This window comes from Periplaneta americana, chromosome 14 (genome assembly GCF_040183065.1).
Source record: "Periplaneta americana isolate PAMFEO1 chromosome 14, P.americana_PAMFEO1_priV1, whole genome shotgun sequence".
Classification (NCBI taxonomy): domain Eukaryota; kingdom Metazoa; phylum Arthropoda; class Insecta; order Blattodea; family Blattidae; genus Periplaneta; species Periplaneta americana.
Window position 1 is genome coordinate 92,282,942 of NC_091130.1, and position 24,330 is coordinate 92,307,271.

At 34.2% G+C, this 24,330-nt stretch overlaps 1 protein-coding gene across 6 annotated transcripts in view; it reads right to left on the reverse strand.

The window, feature by feature from the left end:
- LOC138713571 (HEAT repeat-containing protein 6) overlaps window positions 1–24,330 on the reverse strand; it is a 274,274-nt gene that overhangs the window by 158,085 nt on the left and 91,859 nt on the right. For all 6 annotated transcript variants that reach the window (XM_069845747.1, XM_069845743.1, XM_069845744.1 and 3 more), the window contains 2 exons: window positions 21,408–21,637; window positions 19,280–19,840 (listed from right to left, as the gene is read on the reverse strand). In XM_069845747.1, coding sequence (XP_069701848.1) covers window positions 19,280–19,840; window positions 21,408–21,637 — 791 coding nt within the window. The remainder of the gene's footprint in view (window positions 1–19,279; window positions 19,841–21,407; window positions 21,638–24,330) is intronic.

The window sequence follows — 24,330 nt, forward strand, 5'->3', positions numbered from 1 at the left end:
TGTAACTTGTCTGACAATTCAGAACTTAGGTCACTTAACAAAACGTCACAATAATCGAAGTGCGGCGTGATGTGAGTATATTACATTAAATTTTAAGAGTTAATATATCTCACTACAAAATAATTGTGTATTTACATGTTTAGACATTTCTTACTTCAATGTTCATTCAATATATTTCTTGAATGCAGGATACAGGTTTTATTGTAACCGCAGTACACTGCTCAGTGTTTACATCAGAGGCATACTCCATCCGTTGCATGCCCTCTTCTCATACAGTCTATACTGCGTGCCCAGTAAACCTTATGATTCTCGTGGCAATTCCACGAAGTCTAATAATAGGTAAATTAGCAGCGTTTCCTCGAGCGACTTGATCCGTTTTCTTGCAACGTTCAGTCGATCACACAGCGCTGATAAACCTCCCAGCGCGCTTCAACGCTTCCTGTCCACTGCTGATGCACCGACCGCTACACATTGTGTCGTAAGTAATTAAATTTCCATTAAACTATTGGAGATCCCATTGCGATTTTTTCTGGAATTATTAAGAATACTTCAGTGCACCTAGTAGGCATTTTTTTAGATTTTTAATACGGCTATTTCACATTGATATCTAACTTTTAAAAATTGAATCATAAAAAAAATCTGTAATAATTATATTAAAATTAGTTAGTAAATATGTAATAAAAGACAGTACTTTAAGCTTTTAAATGCATTTTTCAAAAAAATTTTAACATAAATATCCTAGGAAATATGACGCTTTAAATGTTGCATTGTGCGACATTTTTAACGAATTTTAACATGCAATATTTTAAAAACATGTGGACTTAGCAGGAAATAAAAACACACTTGTTGGTTTATTAGACCCATAGAGTTGGTAAAAAAAAATATAAACGCAATCAGAAATATGAAGGTCAAAATTTGTATAATTTTGTGTGATTTGACGTGGAATGACTCATATTGCCCATGGCTTGTCAGTATATCTTTTCATTAATAATCTTCCTCATATGTAATCGTGAAAACTTTGTAACTAATTCAACAGTTCATAGCATAAATACACGTCAAAAAAATGACTTTCATACTCCATCGGCAAGTCTATCGTGCTATCAAAAAGTAGTGCGTTATATGGCAGTAAAAATTTTTAATAGCCTCCCTATCGATATAAAAAATGAAACTCAAAACATAAAATTATTTAGGGCCAAATTAAAGAAGTACTTAATTTCTCACGCCTTCTATTCTGTAGGTGAATACATGACATTCAATAACACTTCATGAAATTGATACTAAAACTATGTGTTGCACTAGTAGACAATATTGTAAATCTCGTCTGTATATATTTCATCTAGACTGTGACTATAAATTAAGATTTTATAATAGTATTAAGTTTTTTGACTTGTTCCATATTCTAGCTGTAAGCATGTATGAATACCATGGAATGTTAATAAATACAATACAATACAATACAATACAATCACCTGACCTAACCTCTCTGGACTACTTATGGGGCAGAGTATTTCATATTTTATATTTATTATCATCATACGGCTTTCAGTTAGAGGTTTTCCTCAGATTTCTCCATACAGTCCACCACTACCCTTGATTACATTCAATCACATATCCTAATATATTTCTCCTATCATCTATCTCCCCATATCTTCCAATTACATGAAGTTAAACCCTATTTCTATCTATTTCTTCTCCATACATTCAGTAATATAGTATTTTCAACTCTGCACCTTCTTTATCTTCCCTTAATTCCATTCCCGAATACTATGCAATACTGCCTATCATTCTCTTATATAGAAACATTCTCGTTTACATCTACTCATCCACCTCTACTACTATCTAAGGACAGAGTATACAAAATAGACTGCGGTCACTTGCTGAATTCCGTGAGGCCATTAGAAATGAAATCAGCAACATTGACAAAGACACACTTCGGAGGATATCACGGAATATGGTGTGATGAGTACAGTTGTGTATGGATGCAGGTGGAAGACATTTTCAACATTTATTCTGAGGAATCTCACACAGTTACTCCATAATTCAGAACAGATTGCATACGTTTGCTATTATTGGTTCAGAAGTTATAAGTTAATAAATTGTAAAGGTTTATATGGAATGAACTTCATTTTTCATTAAAATATTAAGAGACTAAACAAAAATCTGATGGAATGATGACTACTTTAGCATCTCAAAATCATAACTGAACATCATAATATGAAACAATAGGAAGTATTACAGCTGTCTTTACACAGCTATATAACTTATTAGGTTCAAATTTCTGTAGACATGTCTTCCAAACAGGGAGATGCTTGTATTTTTATTAGGGATGTCTGTTATTTACTAAAACTGAAATATTTGATTTCTGTAGTGAACATAATAGATCTACTAAAATTTGTGGGATTCAGTTGAAGGTCAGACATAACATTTTATTGTCTTGTGTGTTTACAGGGTAGCAGGAAGAGATTTTAAGAAGTTATATCCAACTTATATGTATTTATTAATCAAAAAACTTTACAAACACATATGGAATTTGTGATCTGTGATGATATAAAAATAGATTATCTGTCAGACACTTTACGAATATGCAAATTAAACTCATTGTCAGTTCTTGAATTTATAACACTAGTCGACAAAAATGAACTTTTTTTCTTTCACAAGAAGTAAAATAACATTTTCTAGAAGAATATTTCGTGCTGAATTCAAATATAATTTCAGTTTTTCCCCATAGGGCAGGAGTTTTTTGTGATATTCATTTGAAGGCCCGATATCACGTATCTATGCTCAAAGCATCAATCACAAGTTTCACATTAATGATTAATCAAACAAAACTCTATTGATGTATTTTTACTCAGTGACTGTAGTAAAGTTTACTGTATTATTTATGATGTGTGTTGCTTATCATATTATCTTTCAATAGATGAACATATTAAACTACAATTTTTTTAATTCAAGGAAGGATGCCCCCAATTTTTAATGTTATTCCCAAGGGTGCTGCGAACTTCAAAAGGTTGGGAAACACTGCTTTAGCAAGTGGTGCGAAGCTATTAAAATGACTGCACACGTGTCTTCCATATGTTCCCTTCCGGGCAGGACTTGGGACAACATCCTCTGTCGGCGATGCTACAGAGAGCCAGAAACACTTGCACATCCCTGGGTTCTTGTCCGCATGGTGAAGTACTCCATAACTCACGACACCATAGAATTCGTTCTATGATCACAGAACAGTTTAGATCAATAAATTTTCAAGTGTTCGAAGAAGTACACAGACTGGCAGGCAATGGCAGTACAAGAAGAATAGACATGATTGCCATCCCACCAAACAACAACGGCTACATCATCAATTCCAGCATTATATTTGAAAAACAAAAGACCCAACCTGAAGATGTAAATAAGGGGGGAAAAAAAACGACATCTATGTACGTACCATTCCATATTTTATGGACAAATACGGCCTACAACAATTTAAATTAATAGGCCTTATGGTTGGAGTGCACGGAACTAATCCCGGTTTCTTCTTTCAAGCCTGGCAACGTTTTGGCCTACAGAGGAAGGCAATTGACAACATCGATCTTGCAGCTCTGAGAGGATCCATATTTCTACTCCAAATCATCTCTATGGTTACCAGAGTGATCTTCAAATAATTAATTAGTATTTATCTATTCAATCATTTCTTGTCATTGTTGTGTGACTCCATTAAACTTAAACATATGTTACTTGTACTTTCAACCGCCTATTGTACAATACGCTCTTTGTTCCAGGCTGTTAATACAGGGAGCTGTTATCATTTAGATAAATAAATAAAAAAATAATGGGTATCGCTTTTGCTGAAATAATAAGCCTTGTATTAAAGGGACGAGAAAAGTATTCAATTCACTTTCCAGACATTAGATCTATGGACAGTAGGTCTAACTGTTAATAAGACTACCGAGAAATATGTCTACTTGAAAAGAGGTCTACAAAAAAGAAATTCTGCAGGAATAAATCTACATATGAAAGGTCTAATTTACAATAAGGTCTACAGAGAAAATTTAAAGACAAAATGTCTACCATATAATAATGTCTACTACACAGTAATGTGAATTTTGTATCTTGATAATGTAATTAAAGGAACCAAATGGAAATTTAGAAATTTACAATGAACACTTACACTATACAGGTAATGAAGCTTTGCACTGCTATCTCTGAGTCAGATTATGATAAGTGATGGAACTTTTAAGACAGTGTCATCTATCTTTTATCAATTATACACCATTCATGGACAAGTCATTCATGGCATAATCAATGGACAAGTATACCCCTTGGTGTTTAGTTTATGTACAAGAAAACTGAAGCTACATATGTCACTTTACTGACACAGCTGAAAAACCTCTCCAATACATTAAACTTGGATTTGCATCCGCAGAAAAGTCCTACTGATTTTGAAATTGCTAGTATGAATGCAATTAGTACAGCTTTTCCAAGAACTGTGATCAAGAGCTGCCTCTTCCACTTCGGTCAGTTGATTTGGAAGAAGGGCTTAAAGAAGCCTACAGTAACGATGATGATTTAACAGTCCGAAATGAAATTAGGAAGCTCATTGCTATGCCATTCATTCACCCAGACGACACAGAAGTGTTTGATGCATTATAATTATGAAGATGTAAGTGCTCAAGTTGAACCAATAGCCAGTTAAATTGAAAAAAATCTGTTAGAGGGACACCCAGGAGAGCAGTACCACCACACTATCCACCAAATGTGTGGAATGTACATGATTTAGTGAAAGACAGATCACAACGCACAATCAATAATGTCAAGGGATGGCACTGTAAATTTCAGAAAATGCTTGTGACGCACCATGCGTCAATTTGGAAGTTCCTCAATCACATCAGGAAAGATCAAACAGACAATGAAATTCTTATCACTCACATTTTGGCTGGCCACAGAAATGTAAAAAACCCAATAAACAAGTCATACCAAATAAATCTACAGCAAGCAGAAAAAATGGTAGACAATTATCAAGCATATAAAGATAAGCGTGAAATCAAAGTTTATCTGAGAAATCTAAGCTACAGGTTGAAATTACAAAATCAACCTATACATGGGTCTGAAGATGATATTATGTAGTTATAAATTTCTATCATTTCTTCTTAATAAAGTGCTATAAATTTGTTCCTTAAAATTTCAATAATGTAATTAAATAAATGTTATATAACAATTATTTCATTAGTAGACTTTTTGTAATAGGCATTTTCATCTGGAGGCATTTTTTCAGGTAGACTAAAAGACACAGTAAACCTATTTTAAGTAGACATGTTGCCATAGATCTACTGTCATTAGATGCAAAAAGTATACATAATGTCATTAGACATATTTTCTGTAGACCTTCTGTCCATGCATCTTCATTTCACCTGCAGATATGGAACACGGTCCTAATCCACTGTTACTTACAGTAAGATATAGTTGTAACAGTAGTATAAATAGTGTCACTTTTCTGTCCTCGGTTGTGATTTTGAAACCATTTGAAAAAAAAAAGTTTGAGATATGTTTCATCTTATAAGAATGGCTCTGAAATTGAAATACCAAACTATTAGCATTTTTAAAAGAAAATTTAAAAATCGGCCTACTGAAAATATGTCAGTAATAAAATAACTAAGCCTTGCATAGTATCAATCCACCACATATTCATAATTTGTTACATTTATATTTTAATATTTTAATACAGCGAACAAAACAAAAAAAGGGACTTAATTTACTATAACTGAAATCACACAGGATATATCACATGAAAACAAACACAACATTCACTGACACAGGCACACTCAACAACTGGCCAAATTGAACTATTTCAATGTTTGAAATTTCAACTGAATAAATAATAATTTATTTATTTTTAGTGCGATTTTTTTTCTCAAAATTTTGCCACCCTGGACCCGAACCCATGTGTATGTACAGTATATTATTCAAGTGCTTTTTACAGAGAGTTACTTTTACGGAAAACCAAACTTTGTCTATGCATGACCTCTGGCTCTTGCTTACCATTGTGTACTATTTATGTATGGGTGCCAGGGGCAGCTCCTCAGGCAGGGTAGGCTAAGCCTACCTCAACACATTTGGAAAAACCTAAAAGTGCGTATTTATTAATAAAATCAAATTAATCATCATCATCATATCCGTCACGTATTAGACCCTACAGGATCTGTTACGGTCTCATGCCAGCGCTTTCGTGGTCTTCCCAATTTCCTCTTTCCTCTTCGTACATAAGTAAGAATCTGTTTAGGCCATCTAGTGCGATCCATCCTTTCGACATGTTTTTTCCACTGAAGTCGATATTGTTGAACAAAATTAACTATAGGACCCATTTTTAGTTCCTGCAATATGTCCACATTTTTACGGTGTTCCAGCAAAGAGCATCCTGCTGTTCGTCTCATGAACCTCATTTCAGCTGTCGTCAGCCTTTGCTTATCAGCTTTTCTGATTGTCCAGGCCTCGTTACCGTAGGTGAGGACTGGTCGAGCTAGTGTTTCATATACCTTTAGCCTTGTATGTTTCTGAACATGGGATGATTTGAAGACGTTGTTAATTACGGCAGTGATTTTTATAAATTTAGATATTTTGTTCGACATATCTTCATCAGTGATGTAAGAGAGGTTATAAACTAAATAGTTAAAGGAATTAACATGTTCAATTAAAGTATTATTTATCATGAACTTACTTGGAATTGGATTCTCTCCCGAAAATGCCATGACTTTTGTTTTCTCTTTTGAGATTTCCATATTGAAATCTGAGGCAGTTATTTGCAAATTATAAATGGCTCTTTGTAAAGCATCCTCTGTTTTAGCGATAATAACCTGATCATCGGCAAACATTAGTGTATCGAGAACTGTGTTTCGAAAAATATTATTTATCCAGTATTACATTTATTAAGATAATTATATAGCTCCTTAGAAATACTTCAATTAATAATGAATGGGATTTTTTTAGGGTTAGTTGGACGTTGCTTACTACTGGCAGTGTGATTTACACTGGGCAGATCACAATGCATCAGAGGGTAGGCAGTTGCAAAGTTAGCCAACCTTCCGCATTACTCCAAATCTGGCCCTGCAGTAAGCATTAAAAGAGATTGCTATTCTAAATGCTTTCTTAGCGCATGTGTTCAATGCTTAAGCCAGCATGTTTGAATTCTGCCTGCCCTAACGAGAATCCACGGGCATTATCGAAATCTACGATTTACGAAATTTCTGTTTGAAAGTTTCGTAAGTTGGAACATAGCCTGTTAAGAGTACAATAACAGTTTATAAATAGTGTGTTTTAAAAGATGTGATTTTTTGCAAGCAGGCCTCTGTACTGTATATTAATGTTTTGTATATTTGATGATTTATAGCTAATGTACAGTGATAACAATAATATGGCAATATAACATAACAATAATGACTGATATAATAAGCGAACTGTTATGTTGTCCGTTTTCGCATCGTAATCACATTGAAAAGAGAAGTATTTTGGACATTGGATGATCCACTCCTGTATTAAGCTCTATTGTTCTTAAAGTCAGTGTTAAAGGTGCAAGAAAATTTAATCTTCCAAGGCATGAAACACATAAATGGCTAACAGGAAGTGAAGTTAGAGCTAAGCTACTGTTGGCCATGTTTGTTATTGTCATTTAAAGAAGGTACTTGGAATCGTGATGGTTATTTTGACATGAAAAATTTATCGAAAGCCATTCACAAACGTAACATTTCGAAAGATCATACCTGTAACTCGATAAACCTAAAGAAACTTGAAAAGAATTTGAATCCAATTTTGGAAATTTGTCTGAACGACAAAGGTTTGCAAGACAACAATATAAGAATAAAGTAGAAAAAACCGACAAATTATGAGATGGCTGATTGATGTAACAGTATTGTTATGTATGCAAAAGTTATGTTTTCAGGGACATGATGAAAGCGAGCTCTCATTGAATCGTGGACTTACACAGAAATTGTAACTCATATTTTCCATTACGACGAAGATTTACGTCAGCATTGGGAGGAACTAGGAAAAACATTCACAGGGCTAGTGATCTTATTGATTGTATATATGACGAAATAATGGCTAAAATAAAAAAATTAAATTAAGGAGGCCCCTTTCTTTTCAGTGCAGTGTGATGACATAACAGATGTAATGGAAGTCTCTCAATGTTCAATTATTGTGAAGTATGTAGATATGTTTGGAACGACTCAAGATCGATTTCTAGGCTTATACAATGTTAGCACTATCAGAACTGCCATAGTTCTCAAGAATTTTAATATTAAAGACAAACTGATTGGCCAATGCTATGATGGAGCTAGTGTTATGGCAGGTGAAATTTCAGGACTTCAGGCACTGGTGAAATAACATGCTCCACAATCACTGTTCACACATTGCTGTGCTCATAGACTAAATCTTGTATTGCAAAATGGAGCAAAATGTATAAAAGATGTGTGCATTTTCTTCTCTAATCTCCAGGCTTTCCCTGCATATTTTCATAAATCACCTAAACACACAGCTGTTTTGGATAAAATAGTAGGCAAAAGGATACTGACAACTAGTGATGTGTGTTGGAGTTCTATAGTCGCGCTCAAACCTCCTGACATTTGGCGAGAGCCAGTTACATGTGAGCGCGACATTGTCACAAGTACACTCTCTGTCTCTGTCTCTCAGCAGTAGTTTTAAAACTGTGGAGCGCAACCCTTTACCTGAGATTGGTTTGATAGGGAGATGTAGAAGGCATAATGATAATAATGATAATAATAATAATAATAATAATAATAATAATAATACTAGTAACAATAGTAACAATAGTAATAGTAATAATAATAATAATAATAATAATAATAATAATAATAATAATAACAATAGTAATAGTAATAATAATAATAATAATAATAATAATAATATCATCAGATTGCATCGAATGAAATTAAAAGCCACAAAATACAGAACTTAGTTGAGTCAGACGTAAATAATCGTACTCGCTGTCAGTCTTGGTAACTTAGTGGTATAGCGCTGCCTTCTATGATCAAGGTTGCGGGTTCGATCCCGGCACAGGTCGATGGCATTGAAGTGTGTTTAAATGTGACAGGCCTCTGCAGGTGCGAGCATCGTTAAATAAACCATAATTTAATTTTTTAATTCGTGCTCGCTGAGTTTATATCACTTTTGTAATAGTTTTACTTTTATTTGGGTTAATAAAATTGTCAAATAACACAAAGGCGCAGTGTGATAAAATAAACTGAATGATAGCCTTAATCCGAAATAGTAATTTTCTGTACAAATGAATTGACATGGCACTAAAAAGCATTATGTTCATGTCGTCAAAGCATATTCTTGCAAAAATAGCAGTTGTTATATGCCTGCACATTTCATATATGGTGCCTTTATAAAATATCCTGTTTGTGGCACTCAAGTCCTGCATAATAAGCTATTTTGGTGGGATATTTTAGATGTAATTTTAGATGTTAACAGCAATGAAGCATTTTGGCCACTGAATGGAAATTTTTGATGTTCAGTTTGTTGTCCTTTAGTGTATTGAAGTGTCTGTGAGTGTGATTACAATGAGTGTTTACGAAAAGTGTTTTCTGTGTCAGAAAAATTGTAAACCTTAGGAAATACGATGAAAACAGTACTCTTAATCAGAAACAACTCTCTGATTCATTAGGAATCCCATCATCGACATTATGGACAATAATAAAAAAATCGCGACTAAATCACTACAGCTGCGATGTCGGGAGGATGTAAGCGCAGGAAAGTGAAGTGTGGTAAACATGACTTGGAGAACACGCACATGGCAAACAACTATAAATGACTTTTTTTCGAAAGAATTAAGTACAGTAAATAATGTAAATGTCTTTGGCATACAGTACAGTAATTACATAATGGAGTAATCCTGTATTACCTTTCATGAATCGTGTATTTCAATAAGGAAAAATGCTAATAGATACTGTATATAAGTCAAAATTAGTATACCCCCCTAATATGCAGTCCTGGTTAATACGCGGTCCCTTGAACAGCGTCTTATCGGGGTTTTACTGTATTAACCCATAAAATTGGAACCACTTGTGGTAGAAATGTGATTTTTGTTTCTGTGTGTTCAGAAAACATTAAACATTCATGACATATACATGCAGGGTCCCTGCAACATACCAATTTTCCAAGTGCACTTGTTATTTGATCTTGAGACTTTCTAAGCGGCGAGTATGCGGCAAGTCTGCATGCCCATATGTTGCGACGCAGCACTGCCGTTATTGGCTACTGCCGATAAGCAGACACACCTGCAAACGTCAGGAGGTTTGAGCGCGACTGTAATGCTAGAATTCTGAAGACAGTTTCTAGCCAAAGAGAAAACACAATCACTGTTTGTCATGACATAAAGGAAGATCCGCTTTCCAGCCCTGAATCTGTAAATGGGGCTATAAGACTAAAAACAATCTTCAAAAGATGAATTAATTTTTTTATTGACTATGTACAAGGATATATCTTCAATGACAGAAGTGCTCTTTGATATAACAGAAGAAATCACTTGACATACAGTAATGTTTGTCAGAGACAAATAAAGAAATTAGAGACATGAGAAATGACTGCAAGGCCGAAGAATATTTCAACATTGTGAACAGTACAAATGATCTGAAAATAACCAGAGATAGTTCTACTTCAAGTCTAGCCCATTACAGACAGCTATACTTGGAAATTTTAGATAATATTATAGTTCAGATTCAGACTAGATTCAGAGACATTCAGAAATTAGAATTCCTTCACTTAGTAGATTCATCAAGATTTAGTGAATTAAAAAAAAATTTTTACCTTCTAAAGAGGTAAATTCATTAAAGTCATTATTCTCTTCACTTCGATTTTCCACGATTGAAAAATGAATTGAAATTCATCTATTCAGACAATCAGTTCATGTCTCGTAGTGCAACAGACATTATCAAGATGTTTGTGGACAGTGATATGCAAAGTGTATTGCCAGAAGCCTACAGACTGTTTTGCTTAGCTGCAACAATACCAGCAAGACAAGTTGTAGTGTTGAGAGAAGTTTCTCTTGCCTGAACAGAGTGAAGCCTTATTTAAGGAGTACCATGGGAAAGAGTAGAGTGACAGCCTTAGCCACAGCATCAATTGAAAGAGAGCTTTTACATTTGTTAGAAAAACAGAAGTTGTGGTATGATGACGTCATTAAGTGGTATGCTTGTAAGAAGGATTAGCGCATAGACCTAATGTACAAATGAAGGTAAGATAATCTTAAGCTCAGTGTTCCCCAAGTGGGCAGATACTACAAGCAAAACACTTTTAGCATAGCATAATATAGAATAGAAAATAAGCATTGCTTTGTTGGTTGTGAGTGCCCGAAATGTAGACTGTTGATGATCATTATATATCGTGGGCTTACAAGGAAAAAGTATTAAATCCAAATATGCGAAAAATGAGTTATTAATGGTAATAAGTACAACAAATTGTGCATGGTCTACTGGGAAAACGAATTACGACTTAACTCTTATAGTTCCTTAGTAATTCTACCTTCGTAGTGTATCCAGCTATTTGCTGACAACATGTGTTCCACTATGTTTCACTATGAATTTCCTTTTCTTACAAATGATGGGTAAAAAGCACGATGCTGGTTGTATATTTCAGCAGCCACATTCCAGAAATGAGGTGTATTCAGTATATATTGGAGAGAATTATCCAAGATTACAGGGATTGCAGATTTTAAATTAGTTCTATGGATGTTCGTGACAGGGCAGTTTAAGACGATATGTTCCAAATCTTCTTCGTTATTGTTGCACCAGCAACAACTACTAGAGTCAACAAGATTAAAGAGGTGAAGATACTTCTGAGTGATAATATGGCCTGTCCTGGCTCTTGCTAAGAAAGTTTGTATGTGTCTGGGAATGTTGCAGAACATTTGTAAATCATTAGGTTTCTTTTGAATGTTTTGAAGTACTTGGCCTTTATCAGAAGAAAGCCATAATTCGACCCATAAATTTGTTAAATGAGAATTAACTGCAGAATATGCGCTGGTAAAAGAAGTTATTTGCATAGGTTTGGGCCCCAAAGATGTTGCCTGTTTAGCAATATTATCAACAGTCTCATTTCCAAAAATGCCGCAATGACTAGGTATCCATTGGAATAATATTTCTTTTTGAGGATTTAGTTTATTTAATATTTTTTTGTATAGAGATTGTGATTTGTGCATAGGAAGTTGGAGTGTACTTCATGATATTTAGAATAGCTCCCATCGAGTCACTGAAAATGCATGCAAGTATATCAGATAAGGTAGAGACATGTAAAAGAGCTGCCTCTATGGCCAGTAGTTCTGTTTCAAGACTAGAGGGAGATGAACATGATATATAATATTTCTCGTTATATTTTGGGATATAATACCCTGCGCCTGAAAGTTCATCATCAGGATTCCGTGACCCATCAGTATAGATATGAAGAAAATTTTCATATTTGTTACAGATTAGTTCTATGTCACTAGATTTTAAAACATGTGGTGCATCATTCTTAGTATAATCGCCAGGGATAGTAATAAAACCTTCACAAATTATTAACTCCATTACAAACAAAATGTTGACAGGAAAAGAGTATTAAGTGCACTTAATACCTTTTGCCTGTACACCTCAGTATCTCTTTCAGAATATCTGTACAGGCAGAATGATTTTAGCTCATCGCCTGATCAGGTATACAGTGATCTATGATAGTGATTAACATTGATTGCATATGTTTTTCTCATAAACATGACAATTATATAACAAAAGAAAGGAAATTATTGCAGCTAGCTTTGCAGAAAAATGCTAAAGTGATTGCTAGTAAGTGACTCTTCTTAAAATATACATGATAGCCAAAACAAATAAATACCGGTACTGTAATTACTTTAATATTTTGAGGTGAAGTTGCAATTTTTATGCTGTACCTAATCATTTTTTAATCTTGTTTTGGGATCCGGTAGGTTCATTATTGAAACTATTTAAAATATCATATTATAACATTAAAAAATATCAAAACAATAAATTCTAAACATAGACTACCTAATAACAACAAGGTTGTAAATATTAAAAATTTGACTGTGAATATTCCATTTCTTATTAAAAATGTTTGATTAACACATTAAATTTGATATAATCTGACAATAGAACTGTGAGAAGGGTGTAACCAAAAGTATAGAATTACTAGTCCTGAATGAGCGGAACTGCAGTTAGGCGAAATAAATTAAATAATACATAACCTCTAGAATAAACATGATGATTTAATTTATTATAACAACAATTATTATTCAGAATGCAATAAATAAAATGATCATTTACCAAGAGGAACCTCATCAGTCATAAGTGAACGAGATGTGTTGGAGAAAATTGATAATGCTTTCAGAAGTTATTTTGTATATTTAGATTCTCATTACTATCCTAACTCCGAGTATTCAAAAGGAAATGAAAAGTTGGCGGCACCTGGGGAACCAATTCAAGAAAGTGGAAGTAGATGGAGGAAAAGGAATCCAAGCAAATGGAAACGCAATGTGCAAAAAATTAATGTAGGGATGACTTGACATATAAAATAAAAAAAACCTCTAAATTGTAACTTGTGTGCATTTAAGTGCACTAAAAACATTTCTGACGAAAGGATGTTTGTTCAATCTATTGGAAGGCAGAAAGACTTCATTCTCCATTCAGTTATCAGCAGCACTCCAGGAAGGAAGAGGAATCATCAGAATCTTGACGAGGACCACTGTTTTTACGATTCCTTCTCCTTTGTGTTTGGAGGCCGTCAGAATTGCCTTGCTTCTGGTACACAGTGCTTTCAGAAAAAAAAAAATATTTGTAAACTCTGAACCTTCTCTCTGAAAGGAATACTTCAACCTACAGCAGGTGACAAAACTGTTGGTGAAAAAGAAATCCAAAGATGAGAATGATGATGTTGTTAATTGGCTCAAAGTAAAGTCTTTCAATTACATAAAGAAACATCTTGGGTTCTACAATATATGTGTGTGGGTATTCTGATGAGTATACAGCAATCAAAATTCGTGGAGAGGGACGATCATTTGTTTGTCCAAAACAACCACTAGCAGAATACTCAAATTCGTTACCAATAAGCTCAGTCGAGCAAGTATCGTTCCTGAAGAGTTACTTGGCTGGTACAACACTCTGCCAACATGTGACACTGCAGTTGACAAGGTTGCAGTACCTGCTGTGAATGATAGTGAAAATGATAAGTGATGATTCTGAAGATGACTCTTAGGAAACTTGTGATTTAACCTCTAAAAAAGATAGATCATTTAACACACTCTTAATACCATGAAGTTAAAAATCAGTGAATATATAGTTTCATTCAATTCAGCCTTAGCTGTGTTAAAACAATAATTCAGTCTGCAAAATATGCTAATATGTAGCTTAATACATGTATTATTTAATAAGAAGGAGTAAATGAGTTTAAATGCAAAACCAGATTTTTCATAAACATTCAAACTTTCAAGTTGATTTATCTCAATACTATCTTTTTGGACTTAATAGCTTTTCCTTGTAAGCCCACGATATATTATTATGTCATTATGTTTTGTAAATTTTGCCTCCCCTGGACATTTGACTATGAGCCGCCACTGGTGTAGCTCAGTTGGTAGAGCAACTGGTTATGAACTGGAAGGCCTCGGGTTCAATTCCGGATGGTGACGGGATTTTTCTCATTGTCAAAACTTGCAGAATGACCAGGAGGTTCACTCAGTCTGCTATCAAATTGACTACTGGGTTTTCTCGGGGTAGAGGATAGTCGGAATGTGCTGCTGACCATACCATCTTATTTACATGCCTCAGCAGAGGTGAACGATCATTCAACCAGAACGGAGATAATGTGTGATTAGCATGATGATACCTCCAGCCATTATAGCTGGTTTTTATAAGCGGATTTTGCTGCGTATCATAGCTCTCCAAATTCATCATGATGCTGGGTGGGAACCTGTCCCATACACTGGACGAAATTTCTTGAGAGAATTCCTTTCTCAAAAGGACTGGAACCAGCCTGCAATCCGTAATGCGAGTTCCAGGGATGACGTCTTAGACTACGACATTATGGCACAGACAAATCAGATGATAAATATCCAAAAGGTCTACAACTGCATGAAAAATTAAATCATTTTACCAGCATTTGTGAAAATGCCATGAGAACATTTCACCAATGTTCGTGATCAATGCAACTAGAGAACATTCATTTTCATCGTTAGAAATGGTAAAAGAGAGAGGGAGAAATGAAGACCTCCCTCGAAAAATGGAGTAACATCAAATTAATAAAATACGTGACTTCGGTGGAAAAGGTAATTTTGAAGCACTAAATTAATTATAACAATAAATGAATGCATCCAATAGCTGAATAAACTTGTATCCTTGATTAATCAAATGGTTCTGCTAGTAAATATAGGAGTAAAGAAATATACCTCTGAAATTATTTTCTTTTCCCCTCAAACGCATATTATGGATTTGTTGGTTACATCCTTATTCGAGGAAGGTCTTCAATTAAGAAATCTCACGTTGAAACCACATTTAAATGACACACAGTAATCACCCCATTTCCGCAGGGGATACTGTACATTCCAAAACCTACCACAGATACGCAAACTGTTGATAACAGTGAACTCTAAAAATAAGAGTTTTTTTCGATAACATACATAGCTATGATACAGTTTAGTTGGCGAATTACAAACAAGCTGCTGCTGCTACAACCACTACCACTACCACTACCACTACCACTACCACCACTACTACTACCAATACTACCACTACCATTACCAACACCATTATCATCACCACCACCACTACCATTACCACCACCACCACCACACCACCATACCATCATTACTACTACTACTACTACTACTACTACTACTACTACTACTACTACTACTACTACTACTACTAATAATAATAATAATAATAATAATAATAATAATAATAATAATAATAATAATAATACGTTGTACACGTGTTCACTGTCTAAATTTTCTACAACACATTTCAGATTAAGACACTAGGTGCTAAAGTACGTAAAAGGAATGGCACCGAAGTTAACCACAAATAAGGGTGGGAGGGGGGGATATTGTAAGTTCGATGAGCCAATGGAGACACTGATTTTGAAGACACAATTCACGATTTTACCTTCTTTCAGAGACGAAAAGTTGCTCTATAGAAATTATTTAAACCAAGAGAAGAGTTAATTAGAATGGCTGTGAGAGAACTTTGATTTCATCGAACTATTTTCTACCCCATACTTAACTGTAATAAAAGACATGATATAATAATGGTGGTGGTGGTGGTGGTGGTGGTGGTGGGTGGTGGTGGTGAGCAACATAAACATTAACACTACCAGCATCACCACTATCGGTATCCAACTCTTTACTTCAGCTGTGGATCCAAATTATTTTTGATTCGTCTCTGATTCTTATGGACAATAAAAATTTTTAGAATTATTTCCTTTTGACGAGCATCTCTTTTTCATATTTTTTTGGCATGTAAAAAAACTCTGTTCCTGCAAAATTTACTACTTGTCCCCTCCTCCATGTCTAAATCTAATTTTGGGTAATGACCTCTGCCTTATTGGTTCCTCTGCTGCAGGAATGGAGATAAGCTCTGCCAAACTAGTAAAATACCATAGAAGTCAGAGACATTAGAAAACGAAGATACACAGACTCATCAACATTCCTATGAGCTAACAAGACTATAAGCCTAGATCATATATGTAACAGATAACTCATCAATATGTTAAAATCGGCAGCACTTTGAAGAGAACAACCACCAGGATCGCCACCCATCCGCCATAAACGAACACGAGATGGCAGTACAGTCGCTAATGCAAATGGGAATTATGACTCCTTATGTAACAACTAGATGGCAGCGTAGTAAACCTGACAAAAGTTGTTAACCTCAAAATCTATAAGGCCGACCTATCTGGGTATATATCGTCACCTGAATGCAAGAACTAGGTAACTTGATTTTTCATATTTTGTGACATTGACTATTTACTTATTTATTGCACTAAGGAATATGTCTCGTTTTCTTTTACCTATTTGTTATATTGGAAAATAGATATCGCTGGTATCGTTTGATCAGTTACCTAGATCCTGGATTACATTTTGTGCGATTTTTGCTATGCTATAAAAGAGGTAACTAAAAAACGCAAATTTCGAGTTACCTAGTTCTTGCATTCAGGCGACGATATGTCTTAGGCTATAACGAAAAAATACACACTATCAAATACATAGCACAGGAAAATGGATATAACCCCAACATAATAGGCACCATCATAAGAAAGATAAAATATAAACAAGAAAATGCAACACAAACACAAGAACAGAACAAATACATCACATTAACATACGAAAACAAAAACACATACACTATCATTTTTCAAGAAGTTTAAAATACAATACAGAACACACTACAAAAACACAAACAATCAATCCATCAATCTTCTTAATGTATTCAGCTGTTTGTTGACAACAGTACTGTAGTCTATTCAGTTTTTGTTTTTCATGAGAAATGAGGAGTGTTGGGGTGTAGCCTATATATACTGCAGGGCTGTATCTTCTGCAACTGGTACTGATGATTTTAATTTACTTCTTTTGTGGTTTATGGATGGACAGTATAGAAGAATGTGTTCCAGATCTTCATCATGATTATTACACCACAGACAAGTAGGAGTATCAGAAAGGTGAAATTGGTGTAGGTACAATTGTGTGACAATGTGACCTCTTCTGGCTCTTGTTAAAAATGTTTCAACATGTCTGGGCAAGTTTTTGTACATTTTCAGGTCATTTGGTTTCTTTTGTACGGACTGTAAAATTTTTCCTTTGTCAGAAGAGAGGCAATTGTTGATCCATAGGTTTATAAAGTGAAACTTTACTCAAGCAAAAGCAATGGATAGAGATATCACTTAAAGAGGTCTTGGTTGCAAATATGTTGCCTGTTTTGCAATATTATCGACTTTCTCATTTCCAGGTATTGTATACCACAATGACTAGGTATCCATTGAAATGTTATTTCCTTTTGGAGTTTTTTTAGTTTACTTAGTTTTTCTGAATTGGAATAATTCTATGTGCGTATAGGTTTAGTACCTATTTAATTATAGGTATTAAATATAGTCCCCTTGGAGTCAGTAATTATGCAAATAGATTTTTCAGAAATTTGAGTAACACACTGAAGAGCAGCATCAATAGCTAGCAATTCAGTGTCAACAATGGAAGAGGATGAACATGGTATGAAGTAACTTTCTTGATATTTTGGAATATAATACCCTGCTCCTGATGTCCTATTATTAGGATTTAGAGATCCATCTGTATAAATTTGAAGGTGATCCTTATATGTGCTGCACAGTAGTTCCATGGCATCTAACTTAAGAATGTATGGAGGATCATTTTTGGAATGATTTCCTGGAATTTGTATGCTATGTTCTGGAATCACCCATTTCCATGGAGGAATTTCGTTCACAACTGGAGTTTTAGCAATGAATGTATCTGTGATATAGATTGGTATTTCTACTTCGTTTATTTTATAGAAATCTGACTGAAGAACATCTGAGATCTGGACGAGGCTTGCAATTTTAAATGTATTTTTAGATCCTTTCGTAATACATAGTGTCTGATTGGTTGAATATTACATTCAATTTTTAGGGCAACAGTTGATGTGGTTTTTGGTACACAGACAAGACACACAAACAAATACAACAGGTGTATACAAACTATCACGCAATAGTTGCAATGACTTCTACATTGGACAGACTGGAAGATCATTTCAATTCTACATTGGACAGACTGAAAGATCATTTCAAACATGCTACAAGGAACATATCACAGCCATAACTAAACCACACATCAATTCAACCTATGCAGAACACATCACAAACACCAATCATAACTACAAGAACACAGATACTGACATGAAAATACTACACATCCAGCCAAAAAAAACAGAAACTTGACATATGAAATTTACAAACAACAAGAACACAGCCACAAGACGTCCTGAACACTCAACTGAATTTCAAAACACACAATCTCTTGGACACAATCATGAACACACCCCACCACAACAAGAAACCAGACGAGAGTGCTGGAACTCACTAGGCTTCAAAGAATGATGCAAACCACGTCGAAAATAGTCAGTCAGATAATTTACCATAATATTAACAAAGTAAAGCAATTATTACTTGTTCAGTGAATAACTACAATGTTACATAATATAAATAATACTTGTAATAGATAATTGTGGAATATGTAATACATTAGCAGACTTAACAACTGAATATTTACCTTGCTCGAGAAGACACTGTTGCATAGAAGTGCCTAATGCATCAATGACACGGCCAGTATGAAGACAAACAGCTGTATCACTATCAGTTATTGTCTGTTCAATCACTTGAGTTAAAAGTAGAAGATGTTTGCTCATCACAAGAGCATAGTGGTTTCTTGCTAAGAGTGTGAGAACTTGCAAAGATTCAACCCTCACTGGAACTGCACAAACTGGAAGACCAGTAGCACCTTCAATCTTCATCGAAGTTGTATTTCTCTTTTCTTCTTTTATTACAGGTTGATGAAGGTTTCTTACGCAGACTTTCAGTAACCAAGACATTTGTTCATTAACTTCTTGAATGTCACATACTTGCACATCAGCACTGTCATCCAACAGATCGTCATGGTATTTATCTTTGTTATTCTCAACACTGTCTTCTTTGTGTTCCGATGCTTCATGATTTTGTTCTCTGTCATTCACAAGTGAACATTTGGACACAATGTCTGTAACTTCAGATGTAACAGGGTTCACAGCTACAATTGAACCCAAAACAGTTAATGCTGCCACCTGTATGCTTGAATCTGTTTGAAAGAAATAATAATAGATGAAAGAGAATTAAACAATTAAGAACAAATAATAAACTGTGCGCTGTAAACACAACATGATCACAAACAGTAGATATTTCATGACTAAGATTTGTTCATTATATTCATTCAATCATTTAAAAGAGACTTCAATACACGAAAAAAATATTTAGAAGAAAAGAAAGTACATAGACTGTGCCAAAAAATTACTTTAGTGTTAGAGAAGAAGAAAATGGCTATTTTTCGTTCACAACGAAATTACTTTTTACATCTTTAAATTCTTTCTCTATACTACATAATATGATGTAACAAAATTATTTTAAAATGAGTTCATGCACCTTCTTTCACAAAAATTCAGGTCATTAATTTAGATATAATTTACAAGACACAGTATGTGATCTTTTATAAAATAATGTCATGAAAATATTACTTAATTACTAGTGTTGTGGGATTTAATCGATTAACATGATCAACTAATCACTTAATTTCTATTGTAAGATTAATCGATCAAAAATTGGTTGTACTTGATATTAATTATTATTTTGTTAATGCAGACTCAGAGTAAAAATTCCGACAATATTCGTCTCTCAGAAATTGCTTATTTCAAACATGAATAAGACCATTATTTTGTAACTGCAAAGCAGATAGCAGGTAGCATAGGCCAAATATTTGCACAAACACTTCAGAAAGAGATTAAGATAGGAGGACAGTAACCTGGGCTAGCTCTAGTGAAAGTTGAAACACAATGCGAAACCCTTATGAAGTTTGTCAACTCGCCTTTCTAGCATATTAAATACATACTTTTCTGGAATTCGCCCCCTTCATCCCTTAGCCATGACCGCACTGTGTGCAAGTGAGAAGGTAACTATCTTCTTTTCTTTCTAAAATTTTGTAACCCGATTACAATAGAGGTCAGTCTGCTATTCTGTTGCAGTTTTTTTTTTTTTTACTGAGCTTCTAGATGAAGCTTGTGTGTTTAGTTTGCTAAAGAAAAAAATCAGATTTCTGTGGACTGTGAAAAGAGTGAAAACTCCATTAAGTCACAGGCCTATGGGAATATGAGAAGTAACCTCTATGAAATGTTTAGATTTAAATTTCATGATCGTGCTTCACAGAAAAAAAAAAATTGTGTTTAGTAATGCAGGAAACATTGTTACTAAACATAGAGCAGCACTTAATTCAGAGCATGTGAATGCACTCTCATGTTTGAAATCATGAATGAAGCAGTTTTAATTAGGTGAGTCTTCATACTTTTTTAATTTGTGTTTGTCTCAAAAATCTCCAGAGAATTAACACAAATTATAAGCCTACGTAATTAATATGTTAGTAAATAACTAAAATAGTACTGTTTTGTAATACAGTGATACAGTATATATATATCTATTCTACATTTTATGCTTTTGCATATACCAAACACAAATTAAATTTAACAATAATTGTGTATTACAGTATATTAAAACTTTTTTCAAATCAATCAAAGCTCAATTAATCTATCGATTAATCGATTAAATTCAAATCGTTAATCAATTAAATATTTTGATCAATTGATAGCACTATTAATTACCTTTATGTCCAATATATGAACTGACACTTGTAACAACTTTTGAGAGAAGTCCATGATCCAAGCGATGATAAGGAGTGTTCTGAATAAGGGCAGCAAGGCACTTAAGAAGTTGTGTGATGACAGGAATGGAATTCTCTGTTGAAAGTGCTGAACAGAATGAATAATGCAGTCCTCGCACCATATTGCCCACCGTTACAGAGAATGGTGTAAATGATACAGAGCTCTTGGAACTGTAGAACAAATTATGCTACTCGTTATTCTTGACAAAAATGCAGTGAGATAAATAATAAAAAACTATAAGTATCAGTCCTATATTAACTGCAAAGAGCGTCTCATAAGTAGTAAAATGATAAAATGACATCTTAGTTACACAGTATTTCTTGACGAGATCATTTCTTGTCAGTACATGCAATGTACTGATTTTTATTTGTCTATTTATCGTAAAACTACCCAAAGACACACTAGTACTTAATAAAAACAATAAAAACATTACAAATTATAGATACTTTCTCAAAATACAATTAAGCAATTCTTATTACATGATCCATTAGAGAAATTTGATGAATAAGTTTGAAGAGGTCATCAGCTCATTGTGAGTTCTAGCACCTACTAAACAATTGATGATGGTGATGATAAAGATGGGTTCTACTGAAAGCAGTTACTTACTTACAAATGGCTTTTAAGGAACCCGGAGGTTCACTGCAGCCCTCACATAAGCCCGCCATCAGTCCCTATCCTGTGCAAGATTAATCCAGTCTCTATCATCATATCCCACCTCCCTCAAATCCATTTTAATATTATCCTCCCACCTGCGTCTCGGCCTCCCCAAAGGTCTTTTCCCCTCTGGTCTCCCAACTAACACTCTATATGCATTTCTGGATTCGCCCATATGTGCTACATGCCCTGCCCATCTCAAACATTTGAACTTAATGTTCCTAATTATGTCAGGTCACGAATACAATGCATGCAGTTCTGCGGTATGTAACTTTCTCCATTCTCCTGTAACTTCATCCCTCTTAGCCCCAAATATTTTCCTAAGAACCTTATTCTCAAAGCAGTTATATCTCAATTTTATTGTATAAATCTCACTGATGTCTTGTTTAAAATAATATTTGAATTATCACATATTTAATACTAATTAATAATTTGAATGTTATGAGTTTTATAGACAATTTTAAATTATTCACTATTTATTTGGATTTCAGTATTTTGTGGATAAATGCGAATGAAACTGGTGATCAACTTACCAAGAAAAGTTGCTCATTAACATAATATGACATCAGTCAAGTTCAACACCTGTGGACACCACTACAAAATGGAGAAGAGAGAGAGAGAGAGAGAATTCTCCACAGAATTCTCAAGGATAAATCTATCTTCAGATTTTTCGTAGAAGTTCCTAACATTCAAAGCCAGTCACATTTGTCGTATTTTGCTACTCAACTTTTAAAAAATGCGACAAACTTTCAATATAGATGTGCAAAAATGCGAAAAACCACACTGAATTTGACAAAATGTCATAAACGAAAACGATTATGGAGAAAATTAAATCAGAGATGTGTGTGAACTATAAAGGCTGGTTCACAATAAACCAGAAACGAGAATCGGAACGAAAACGAAAATGGTAAAATTGTTAAAATGTGTACATTTAAATGTGAGCATTCACAATTAACGAAAAGCTTGCCGGAGCCCGGGATCGGGAACGGAGAGTTGGCCAAGTTTCAACTTTGGCATTCACGTTTCCGATCACAGCCCACTAGATTCATTTTATTGCCATCTAAAAGCTATTTTGTCGTATATTTTGTAGCAAGAAGACCGTGACATAACCTATGCATTATTTTGTTCTGTGCTGTGCATCATGGAGCAAGTTTTATTTGATGAGATTCTAATATTGAGTGTTGAGGAAAATCCTCAAGTTTACGATAAGTGGCGCGCCTCGTATAAAGATGAGAAAATGAAGGAGAATACGTGGCTTTCAATAGCTGCGTCTTTGAACACCGATCGTAAGCGAATCATATTTTATTACTGTATTGGTTGTATTACACACTACATATTCATGCTTCAATTCAGTAACTACTGTTGAGTTCATTTTTGTTCTATTACAAACGTTTCTTCTCTAATTATTTTACGTTATGGTAGACTTAAAATAGGTTGTGATAATAAAGATGCATGGGCATATTTATAGTACCGTTGAAATTTTGAAGTTGGTTAACCTGTGTTTATGTTGGCTGCCTTGTACTCATGAGAGAACGTCATTGGTCAATTATACACAAATAACATCAGAATGCGTAATATCGACTTTACATATCGTTATTGATATGCATATCGATATGCATAGTCGTCTATGTTCTCGGTTTATTGTGAATCAAAAATTTTCATATTCACGTTCTCTGCTTCTCGTTCCCGGTTTATTGTGAACCAGCCTTAACTTGTTTCGGAGAATTACAGGTTTAAATAAAATGTTAATGCAATGAGCTACGTTCAAGAAAGAAATGAGCAATAAATGTTCAGGAATGGATTTCAAAGAATTGATACAATTCATATGTTAACAAGTTAAGTGAACAATTTCCCGTAATTGATTCAGTTATAAAGAGTGCTGCAACAATTTCATTGCATTTTGTAGATTGTGAGCGAGGATTTAGTTACTTCATTGTTAAAACTAAAATTGGGAACCACCTTTCAGTAAAAAGAGTTAGCACTATGCCAACAATAAATCTCGAGGGACCTACTCGTAAAGAATTTGATTTCCCAAGTGCTTTCAATATTTGGAGTCCTCATAAAAATAGACTTATTTTGATGTGATGTAAACTCAGCAGTAATAATTATAATTGATTCTAAAATTAAGTTTAGGTAAGATGAGTTGGAAGTAATAAATCTCAAAGTAGCAAATTACATTATATACAGTGTGTGTGTATACATATATATA